General features: G+C 31.3%; 3 protein-coding genes across 3 annotated transcripts; all 3 read left to right on the top strand.

Moving 5' to 3' along the window:
* Positions 1-112: 112 nt before the first annotated feature.
* On the top strand, positions 113-1,318 carry LOC123912873 (F-box/kelch-repeat protein At3g23880-like). The gene has a single exon (XM_045963456.1). It carries the CDS (start codon positions 113-115, stop codon positions 1,316-1,318), a length of 1,206 nt encoding a protein of 401 aa, XP_045819412.1.
* A 7,649-nt stretch (positions 1,319-8,967) lies between these two features.
* Positions 8,968-12,035, top strand: LOC123881570. The gene is made up of 4 exons (XM_045930290.1): positions 8,968-10,621; positions 10,730-10,786; positions 11,215-11,283; positions 11,386-12,035. Exons 1-4 carry the CDS (start codon positions 10,565-10,567, stop codon positions 11,656-11,658), a joined length of 456 nt encoding a protein of 151 aa, XP_045786246.1. The 5' UTR covers positions 8,968-10,564; the 3' UTR covers positions 11,659-12,035.
* On the top strand, positions 11,775-12,422 carry LOC123912865 (leucine-rich repeat extensin-like protein 6). The gene has a single exon (XM_045963446.1). It carries the CDS (start codon positions 11,775-11,777, stop codon positions 12,420-12,422), a length of 648 nt encoding a protein of 215 aa, XP_045819402.1.

Genomic DNA, 12,422 nt, shown 5'->3' with positions numbered 1-12,422 from the left:
CTCTAACTCATTACTATTAGATTAGATTAATTAATAATTGGCGCTCACTCATTGATCGAGTTGTGTTAGTTAGGGTTTATTCAATTTCTTCTTCAACAACATCACTACTACTATGGTTAGAAAGGCACGACTTCGTTCCGATGCAGCAAATAACTCAGTGTTTCTCCCCATGGAACTCATCATCGAAATCCTATCTCTGCTTAGCGTAAAAGCCATCCTGCGATTCAAATGTGTTTGCAAGTCATGGAACACTCTCACATCCGATTCAAACTTGGTTGATAAACATCTTAAGGTATCGTCACAGAAGCCACACCTCACTTTAACTTGGTATCAAAACAATGCAGAATTTACCAAGAATGTAGTACCCTTCCCCGTGCACCGTTTACTCAAAAAGCCATCTGCCACCGTTGCCAGCGATGATTTCCATCGTATGGAGATCCCTTCCAGGTTCGTTGGTTCATGTAACGGATTGCTCTGCTTTCTTTCTTGGAAACCTAGAGAACAACCTTTCAAGTATTTGCTCCATATCTCCAACCCTGCCACCAGAACAAGATCTCAAATATTTGAGTTCATATATGGCCGCAATTTTCATTTCACATTTGGTTATGATGCTTTAACCACAACTTATAAGATTGTAGCTTTTGGTACTAATGAAAATAGCGAGGTTAAAGTTTTCAATCTAGGTGATAATAATTGTTGGAGAAATATTCAGAATTTTCCGGTGCTTCCAAATAATAGGTTGGATCATTATGATATGTTCCCCTGCCTTAATACTGGTGCACATCTCTATGGCACCATTAATTGGTTGGCTCTGGACAAGTCTATCACTCCTATTGACCAATTTGTGATTGTTTCGCTGGACCTTTCCACGGAGACATACAAACAGTTTCTGCTGCCTGCAGCTCTCGGTTTTGATCATGGGCCAATTTCTCAGCCGAGTCTTAGGGTTCTAATGGACTGTCTTTGTTTTTTTCATGGTTCCAACCGAACTGAATTTATTTTATGGAAGATGAAGGAGTATGGAGTTCAAGAGTCTTGGACTCGATTATTTAAGATCAGTTACCTAAACCTTGCAATGAAACTTCCAATTCGCCTTCCAGTGAAGCTTCGGATGCATAACATTGAGTATTGCTTACATTATCCATTGGCATGCCTTTATGTAAATGGTGATATCGTAATTTTTGCATGTGAATGTTGCAAAAAATCATTTATCTATAATTTAAAAGATAAAACAGTAGTTAAAATTAAAAGTAGAAATACCATATACTGGTTCTTTGAATCAAAGGATTATGTAGAAAGTTTGGTTTCTGTCCATTGAGAGTAAGTTTCTCTTAGAATTTCACTTATTTGAATTTATGTTAATTCATTCATTGTTTATGTATCCTTGTCATTATGCAGTATGCACTGATTAATAGTTTGTGTGAATTATTGATAATCGATTATATATTGGCCAATGATACAGTAGTATTCTAGCTGAACTTGATTCTCATAAAATGAAATTCATTATCTGAGAATATTTTAGTAGAAAAATTGAAAGATAAATGACACATTACTTGATCTATGTGTTTTCTTATGGGCTTTGTTTTGGTTTCCTCATACTTGCATAAAGTTCCTTCCATGTAGTCTCAACATTGTTTTGTTGGTGCCTATTGCTATTTGTGTCATGCCATTATTTATTAATATGAATTCACTTATGAGCATTACAAATTCATTTTATTTTTGTATTTCGCTTTTTCACTTGGACTCTAATACGATTTTTTTTACTATCAGATCCGCAACCCAACTCCTAGCAACTTGGGAATTATTGATGATACATGGAGTTATGGTAGGAAAGCCTCGGGCGTATGGAAGAGGAGAAGCATTTGATATCATATGACGCGCAAAAACTAAGCAACCTTGGTTAGGGGATGATGGATACAACATTCAGTTAGATTACTTTCGAAGATCTAAACATAGGAAGTAGGAAATAGTGTTTTTTTAGATGTTATTGTTATTTATTGGGGGCCTTAGCATTTGATCTTTGTGTAAGAAGCCACTGACTTGGATCTTGAATTATTTTGATGTTTATATATGATATATCAAACTTATAAATAAGTTTATGCAAATATTTGATGTTTTCATGTGTTAGAAGTTCCTACTCATTCACAATTTCTTGGCAAATACTGTATGTAGGTCCTGTGACACCTCAGAAACAGGGCCAGGTGCACCTCCGGAGCTCACTAGCACAACCGTAGCGCGGTGAGGATTGTTCTTTTGCATCACGCAGAGGAATATTCTTGGATGGCTCTTCAAATAAAGACAACGACATTAAGTTTTCAACACTAATCACTAATGTCCAATTATTTGCATTTTTCAAAATAAGATGAAATGCATTTTTTCAAAATGTTTGGGTTTAAATACTAAGCCTTATTTCTCTTACATTTTGAAACCAATTAATCAATATAAATGCAACTTTCATTATATTCCACTGTCCATTTAATATCATAGTCTCAGGAGTTAACCATGATCATCATGTATATAAAAGTTTAGGCACAAAAAGCAATGAAAAACTTCTTACTCTCCCCTGCAGCCAAATCGATCTGTCTCTGTATCTCACCGTTCTCTCCGCCACAACATTAACCAGATATTGATTTTAAGGGAACAAAAGAACATAACCAAAGGCAATTTCGATGAGAAAGACATGGTTTGAAATTTTGGCCATTATAAGATTTGTGTATAGTGTATCAAGAATTAAGGAATTGAATGCAGAAATGAGAAGTATGGTATGGTAGAGATGTTAAGAACTATATGTAACAATGGTATGGAGAGAAAAATTCCTAAAGGAATAGACAAGATAGACAAAGATGAAATTGAAGAGCTTACAAGAGCTTATATATACAATCAGATAAGCAACCAACTTAGCATCTAACTTCTAAGCTAGTGCAACTACCACATAACAAACTAGACCTATAACCAATTCAATCTTGCTTATTCTCAATACACCCCCTTCAAGCTAAGGCCGAAAAATGTTCAAGAAGCCTAGCCAAGACTAATGAAAATTTGCAGGATGCAAAGCTTTTGTGCCTAGAAAATTACTTTTGCCACCTTACCGGTTACTCGCGCGCTCTACACTTTTTCCATTTTACATTTCCGTTATTTAAGTAGATTTCCGCTACTTATAGCGGACGTATGAAAATGAATAATTTTTGAGAGAATTTTTGCCACTCACGTCCGCTAGCGGAACAGTTGGTGGTCAAGTCCTCTTGTGTCAGTCAAAGGCCTGCCAAGTGGCCAATTTTAATTGGCCACTGGCCAATTTTAATTTCCGATTCATCACTAAAGAAATTATAAGAATAAGTAAAATTCTCCAACCTTGGAAACCTACATATACTCTCCGGAACCACACCCAACAATGGATTATGCGCCACATTCAACTCTTCCAAACTCTTCATTTTACCAATAGAGTCGGGGTAATTCACCAACAAACTCATTAAAACTAACATCAAAGATTGTCACCTTATCCAAATTCCCGATTTCGTCGGGTAAACAGCCTTTCAGCTATAAGCTAGCTTTTCAGCCATCTCATCTTATTGTCAAATACTTTAATTTTATTGTACTAGCTTTTCAGCTATAAGCTAGTTTATAACTTATTTTTAACAAACAGAGCCTTGGTAAAATTACTCCCTCCAGCCTTATTTATAAGCAAAAGTCAACAAAATTTTTTGGCCTTAAATATAAGCAAAAGTTACACAAACCAAGTTTATTTAATGCTATTCTTCCAAAATTATCCTCATTAATTGTTCTACTTTTTAAAATGATTGTAGAGTTCCCATGCAAATTTAAGGTCATTTTAGGAATTGTAGTAAAAAATTTACATAAAATCAAGACAAAAAATATCTTCTTAATAAGTGGCAAATGAGAATATTTACTTACAAAAGAGGCCGGAGTGTAAGTTGTAAGTAAGTTGATAGCCGATGATAGCTTATATAGCTTATAGTTGAAAACTATTACTCCTTCCGTACCACAATATATGTCACTTTGAAGAAAAAATTTGTACCAGAATATATGTCACTTTACATTACCAATGAAGCATTTAATTCTATTTTTCCTCTTGTACCCTTAATTATTTATTACTCTCTCTTCTTTTAATTCTTCAATTTATCTTCCCATACAATTAATGAAGGGTAATTTTGTAAACTAACTCATAATTTCTCTTTTCCATACAATAGTCATTACATTTCTAATGTGCGTAAAAATGCCAAAACGACATATATTGTGGTAAGGAGGGAGTAATCTATTATTTATATATTTACAAGTTTCTCTCTCTTGATTATTTTCTTATGTGTCATTCTATCATTCTTCCTTTAATTAGGTGGCATTCTATCATTCACTTGAGGCCTATGTGGCAACCTATTAGGGTCATTTCTTTTCTTTTCTTTTTTTGTCAAGTATTAGGGTCATTTCTATATAACAATCTTAATAGCAAATCAATCTTAATTAATATTAGAAGATTTCATGCAATAAAATTGAATAGCAATTAATATTGGTCAACTTTTATTCTAAAGTCATAAAAGAAAAAAAAAAGAATGAAATAATATTATTGATATTGTCACACGAAATAATTTAGAAACTATTAGAAAGGTCAATGAAAATTTGAATCCATTCAAATAATTAGCAAATATAGTCACCAAAATGACCTTTGCTAGGTAGCTAGAAGCAAATATAGTCACCAATGACCTTTTCTATAAATAGTTTAGGAAATATTTGGAAATCTTAAATTCAATAAACTAAAATAACTAAAAAAAAATTAACAATATGAATGCCTTATGATATAACAAAGGAAATAGTTGCACGCCATAAAAGGAAAAATATAGCATATTCCTTTGGAGAATAAGAAAGAAAGGGAAAGAATTAGTATCTAATTGAATGATATTGATTAATTTGGTCTATATATATGACTCTCATTTTTCATTTGATCAACACAATATTGTTTTCCACCATGCATATTTGAATATATTTTTTTGTTTTCCAAACTATTTTGATGGCTTTGGTTTACGATATGAAAAAATACACAACATTTAAAGAAGCTTTGTATATATTGATTTGACTGATATATGTTCAATATAATTCTTTAACTTTTTATATATCAATTTCATGTTTAGTATTATTTTATTTACCTTTATTTTTGGAGTATAATATTGTTATTTGTGTCTTTGTTTCTTCAACTATCACATACTTCTAGATTTTCATTTTGCTTGCAGATGTTAGGATGGTTCGCTTGGAGGAAGTCAAGTTTAATTCTTGGTGGAAATAATTTTTGTACAACCTTTAATTACCTTGCGGTCGAGCTCTCATAAGACTTTTTAGTTCTTTTCTTTTCATGTAATAGTTTTCCTAAGAACAAGTTTGATTTTCAAGTTATATGTTATCTTCGTTTTGAGAGGATTAGGTTTTATCCTCCTCTTTTATTGTAATTATTTATCCTGTTAATATAGTTTTAGTGAGTACAGTCTCATTTGAAAAAATAAAATTTAAAGGCAAGAAATCCTAAAGAACACACCTGAAATTGGTTTGTCCAAAGTATATTAAAAACATTGGTTTGAAAGAAATTCCAATTTTTTTTTTAAAATATAATTATTTTAAATAAATGTTTCAGTTTATTTGTTTTATTATTATAATTATTGCAATTTACTACCTTACTATTTATTTTTTGTTAATATTAATATTAGTGAAAAATTTCGTTAATCTATATTATGTAAATAAAAATATTACTCAAAGCAAATATTAATTCATATAATAAAAAAATAAAGAAGGAAATAATATTAATATTAAAATTGTCACACAAAATAATTAAGAGACCATTAAGAAGGTCAACATAAATTTGAATGCATACTAAAAATAGCAAATATAGTCACCAATGAAAATATTTTAAATGAGTCAAAAAATGAAAATAATTTAATAACACAGTAAACGGTAATGCAAAATAGGAAACACAATAAAAGTAATTTATCATCATATTACATTCATAAAAAACAATAAATGCAAAATGGTAACAAAATAAAGTTATTTAATTTAATGTTTTTTTTTTGTTTTCATCATCGATATCTGGTCAACTGGACCGTATAATCTGGTTCGGGAATGAGTTTTGGTATCAAGTAGTTTCAGTCCTCTTCCGATCACGGGGATTGAACTGTGGTCCTTCCTACCATGTCTAGCGTCAATCATTACTGAACCAATTAACTATTGATGTATTTTATTGAATTTTATATGCAAAAACATCACATGATTTCATTTTTGAATAACATTATATTTTAAATAGAACATTGTAGCAATAATGTTATCGATAAAACAATACATTACTCTATGAGTCATGACTTAAGTAACTTTTATCTCGGTCTTTGTTTATTATAATGATGAAATTTCTAGCCGCTAGGTTACTTCACAAAAAAAAATAGTCATTAGTGTCACGTTGGTCAATTTCAAATTTCATGATCAGGGAATGCCAACAGAGAAACTTACACTGCTAGCTGGTGTTCAATCACGCATTTGTAGAAAATGAATCAAGTTCTTATCAATTGAGATAAATTTTATTAATTACACAAAAATATATTTAACCCAAATAATAATCTAAAATTAATATGATAACACACGGGGTAGAAACATTTTACATGAGATTATATTTATATACACTACATATAAGATATAAAATATGTTATCACACGGAGTACAAATATTTTACATCGGAATAAATTCAAATATCATTATATTTTTATAACAAAATATAATTACTATGAAAATATATAATCACATGTAAGATATCACACGGGGTAAAAATATTTTATATATAAAAAATTCAAATATCATTATATTCTTATAACAAAATATAATTATTATTAAAATAATTTTTAAAAATTCATTCATAATAAAAAATAATATATATTTTTACAAGTAAAAACTAACCCGTGCACCTTGAAATAATATATATTTATGTGAGAACCATTTTTTGTCAGACTTTATTTACCTCGTGGCCGAACTTTAGATTATCGGGGCCCAAAAAAAACATATGAAAAATCTAAATGCACCTTGAAATTCAAAGTTGAATTGCTTACGTTATAAATTACTAGAGTCTACCAAAAGTCTCAAATACTTTTAGACGTATTTAGTATTTTAACTATTGTGAATTAATATTTCAGTAGAAGTATCCAATTAATATGAAATCTTATACTTTTTTTTAAAAAAAAAACTATACACGGGGTTGAATATTTTACAAGTAAATAAATGAATGTTTAATATAAATAATACACGGGGATGAATATTTAATACACAAGGAAGAATATTTCGCAATATTTGTTAATATACGGGGATGAATATTTTACAAATAAATAAATGAATGTTTATTATAAATCTTATACACAGGGATAAACATTTAATACTAAAAACTAATATAGTCTTTCATATTATATATCCATGTAACATATATAACTATACATCACATTTCTAAAAAAAAAAAAAAAAAACTACACATCAGATTGAGTGTTTGAATGTCTATATTTTTTATCTTTACTTTTTACTATTTTTTAATTTTTTCAAGCCTTTAATGTAATTGTAAAGAAAGTTAAGACAGATGGTTAATAATTGTTTTAAAAATCTTCAAAACACTTTGAGACATGTCTATTACAGTGTCACAAAGTCGACAATGAAAGTTATATAGTGATGATTTTAGTTTGCAACATGAGTTGCACATTCTTTAGGTAGATATTAATTGGAAAAATTGTTACAAGAAGATGAGCTCTCTAACTCTTTATATTAGACTATTTAAGTCAAAAAAAAAAAAAAAACTCTTTATATTAGACCAGACAAAGTGCAATCTAAATTATACAACATTTATACACAATACGCAATTATATGATGAGGGGCCGAAGTTTGAACCTCGCATACCTACTTTTTCACTTTAAGTTTGTAATTTTGAATCATTAGGCAACTTAACAAAAATAAAAGATCAAACTAAAAAAACAAAATAATTATTCGATAACATTGAATATAATAATTATGAAATTCGATATTTAAAAATAGAAATAATTTGAAAACAATAATTGACTTTTAGCCTCATAATCATATGCATTGAATAAATTAAAAGATGACATGGAGATCTATCATTATCAGAAATAATATCAACTGCGATTTGTAAGGGGCTAAAACCACTTGATGTCAGAACTGACCCACGAACTATATTAAACTGGTGGTAAAAAAAGAAAAGAAATAATTCAGTGTTTTTCTCCGCAATTTATAGAATTCTTTCTTTTGATGTTCAAAAAAATATGTGTAGATCCATATTATTTTTAGTGTTTACTATTATAGAGTACAAAGTTTCCACCTATGTTACTTGACAAAAAAAAACCATGAACATGTTTTAGAATCAAGAAAGCCGGAAACAATATTTTTTTAATACTTTCAATTACTCGCTCTCTAAGTGAGTGACGCTCATGTGAGTCTCACCACTCTAGAATATATTAAGAAAATGTTATTAACACTCTTCTCAATTTTATTTTCTAACCAAGAGAATCATTTAAAAATATGGTCACGGGGGAGGTTGATCTTCATCTAAAAAATAATATAAAATTTATTTATTCAATTTTGCTATGTTCATGAGATCATTGCATTGTAGTCCAGACCGGGTTAGATGGCTACGGAGGAGAAAATAACACGTCGGTCGGAAATGGGGAGTGGATGAGTTTCACTCTTCGTGAGGCCAATTCGCCCTTCCCCTTTAAAATCTATAATATATGTATCCTTTTTCATATTTAGATAAATTACATTAACTATATAAAGTAAATTTTGTTAGTTAATAAATCACAAAATATTAAAATTTTAATAATCCATATTTTTCAATGAAAATTAATCCGTGCGCATGCACGGGTCAGTTATACTAGTACTAGTAATAGAATAGAATCCAATTGTTTAAATGAGCTAAAGTTATCACACGTGTGTCATCGTTAAATTAAGTAAAAAACATTAAAAAAAAACAAAACATCAAATCCCTAATCTAACCAAAAACATCAAATCCCTAATTCCCTTCTTCGTTTGCTTCTGTTCAAATGATTGATTATGGCCATGAGACAAGCAGAGCTTAATCCTGAGATTATTGAAACAACTTGTGTAATGTATTACGCTAAGAAGTACATTCCCGGAGTTTCGAGGTCGATTCGGAAACCGTTACTGTCTTCTTCCTCCGTTTCATCAGAGATGGAACAGAAAGAGATTCTAGAAAGTAGAAACAGTTGTTTCAAATCTTCCACCGGAGAAAATTTTGAATTCATCGACGGCGACAAGGTTTTTTTTCGGATTGCTTCAAACGGCGAACATACTGAACGTTGATTGCGTAGAGAGGATCTTCTGAGGTGAGAGGGGTCGGTTGAGGGAGGAGGAGAGAATTGGGAATTAGGGATATGATGTTTGTTTTAATTTTTTATTTAATTTTATGTTTTACATGTTTTAGTTTTTTTTTTATATTAAGTTATATCACATTATTAGTAGCTTATTAAAATTATAGGATTCTGCTCTGCCATGTCACCATTCAATTAGAGGATTTAAAATATATTTAACCTTTCATTCATACCAAAAATATTATTACAATATTTTTATGTAAACAGGGGACTAGTCTCCGCAGTTGCGCGTGGAGATACCTCTGATTTAAAAAAAAATAATGTTAATTTTGTTTGCATAAAATAAATAAATTTTAATTTTTGACTAATTTTTTTAAAAAAATTTCCCTTATTTTTATGCGTATTGTTATTAAATGTTATTAGATTAAATCGGGTTCTTATTTTTACGCATGGATTGTTTTTTTCTTCTTCTTAAGAATAATTTATTTTGATGTTATTAGATTTAGTTCATATTTTTATGTGTTGATTTTATTTGCAAAGTTATGTAAACTGTAAAGTTAAATTTAAGAATGGAATATTTACGGTAAAAAAAAAGAAAAAGAATGGAATATTTGAATTTTTTAAGGAATAATAATAATAATAATAATAATAACAATTACGCATGGGTGAAAGGCGAACATGCAACAAACTGCGCCGCTAGACTCAGGAGAGACAACATTATTATGTATAGTTCTCTGAACAATTTTTAAAAAATCAACGGCATCTAGTGCTAGGAGGTCAAAAATATCAAACATAATGGTATAAAAGCATGTTGATTGTCAAAACACGTTTTTTCATGTTTGACTATTTTGTTTGAAACACCGGGACACACACAACTTAAATAATACTAGTAACTTTTAAAATAAATAAAAAATGAAAATATGTAAAGTCAACACATTTAGAATTAAAATGTCTAACTTTTAAATAAATAAATTTTTCGTATAAAATGTTTAAAAAGTGTCCGGGGTCACTCGTTAGCAAGATCCTTTCTTTTAATATATTTTTTAGTACATGTTATCCGTTCTTTAGGTTACTTATAATGTTATTAGAGAAGAGTCCGATAACTTTAAATACAAGTAATATCTATCCACTAGTGAATAGTGAGTGAACAAGAACAAACATCCCTTCAGTTTCAACTTCAAGGTTTTTTGCATTGGTGGAGTATGGCTGCATCAGAGAAGAAAGACATTCCTAATGTTTCCAACTTAGAACAAGAAAAGGTTACTGATATTGGGAAATTTCTTAAGTTTTATTTTTTTGTTTTGCCCCATTTGATTTTCTTTGCTATTGCTTGTGAAGCAAGTATATTGAAGTTTTGCATTCTTTAGGAGAAGATCATGGATGCAGAGAACAAGAATCTCTCTTTTTCCAACACAGAAGAAGAGGTTTGTGTTTGTTTCAATTCCCATTTTTTCTTGTCAAATTCTTTGATGTATTTTTTATATACCTTGTTTCTTTCAAATTTATTTCTCTTTGCTATTGAATTGGGAAATTTTTCTTGTTTACTTTTGCCCCAATTGATTAGTTTCACTGCTTCTGGCTTCTAAGAGCCAAGTTTATTCTGATCCATGTGAAGTATGTCATGATCCCTCATGAAGAATTCTGAAGTATTCTGAAGTATTTCTTTTTCACATGAAGAATGTCATGATCCCTCATGTGATAGAGTTGCATTTTAGTGTACTAAGTCTAATTCTAATTTCTTTTTTTGCTTTCTGTTTTTGCTGAGAGGCTGGGTGAGGGTGAGAGTTTCGTCCATAGAAAGCCAACGTTAGATATGATTAACCTGAAGATTTTTCATATTGGTCATACGCAGGATAATTCGTTGCTTCCTAACTTGAATAACGACCCTGAATCAGCAATTCCTAACTTGAATGATCCCGTGGTATTCTTTCAAAATTGTGTCTCCATGATACTCTTATTGCTACGTTAGTTTGATTATTAAGTTTAATGTTTAAGTTTCATTGATAAATCTTTCTATTGGCAGGTCCCTGCGTCACGGAAAAGACATTTCGATTTGAATTACCCTCCTTCGGATGACAACGATGGCAGAAAAAAAGTAAATCTCTCTTCGGAAAGTAAATCGCCAAGCAGCGCTTCTTCTTTGCAATTTTCTGTCAGCCAACAAAATCTCCCATCGCAGGTCCAAGCATCAACGGGAATAAGCTGTGGTTGCATGGTTTTGGGGTGTGGAAGCGTTGGTTGCCCTTGTTATAAGGTTTTATCCTTGTTACGTATATCATATGATGTAAACTTTTAGTTTCATTTAATATCAATTACAATGACTCTACTGTTTTCATTTGTAAGGATAATGATATTAAAGGTTGTATTCCATCGAGCGTAGTAAATATGAAGGATACGATTAACGAGATTATAATGACGAATAGTGGAATGAAAGGCTGTTTACCGGACGAAATCGGGAATTTGGATAAGGTGACAGTTTTTGATGTTAGTTTTAATGAGTTTGTTGGTGAATTGCCTGACTCTATTGGTAAAATGAAGAGTTTGGAAGAGTTGAATGTGGCGCATAATCGATTTTCTGGTGTGGTTCCGGAGAGTATATGTAGGTTGCCAAGGTTGGAGAATTTTACTTATTCTTATAATTTCTTTAGTGGTGAATCGGAAAGTTGTGTTAAGTTGGGTAATGGTAATCATAAGGATGATAAGAAGAATTGTATTCCTTATAGGCCTTTGCAAAGGTCTATTTATGAATGTCAAGTTTTTTATGAACATCCTCTTCATTGTACTGGTGTTGGTTGTTCTTTTACAACTCTGTCACCTCCTCCTCCGCCACCTCCTCCACCGCCACCTCCTCCGCCACCACCTCCACCACCGCCACCTCCACCTCCTCCACCACCACCTCCCCCACCTCCACCACCTCCCCCTCCTCCTCCGCCACCACCTCCCCCACCGCCACCTCCTCCTCCACCGCCACCGCCTCCCCCTCCTCCTCCGCCACCACCTCCCCCACCGCCACCTCCTCCACCTCCCCCTCCTCCAGTAGCTTACTACCATTATCTCTAA

Source organism: Trifolium pratense, linkage group LG1 (assembly GCF_020283565.1).
Source record: "Trifolium pratense cultivar HEN17-A07 linkage group LG1, ARS_RC_1.1, whole genome shotgun sequence".
Classification (NCBI taxonomy): Eukaryota; Viridiplantae; Streptophyta; class Magnoliopsida; order Fabales; family Fabaceae; genus Trifolium; species Trifolium pratense.
Note: the sequence above shows the minus strand (reverse complement) of the source record. Positions and strands in the feature narration are given on the sequence as shown.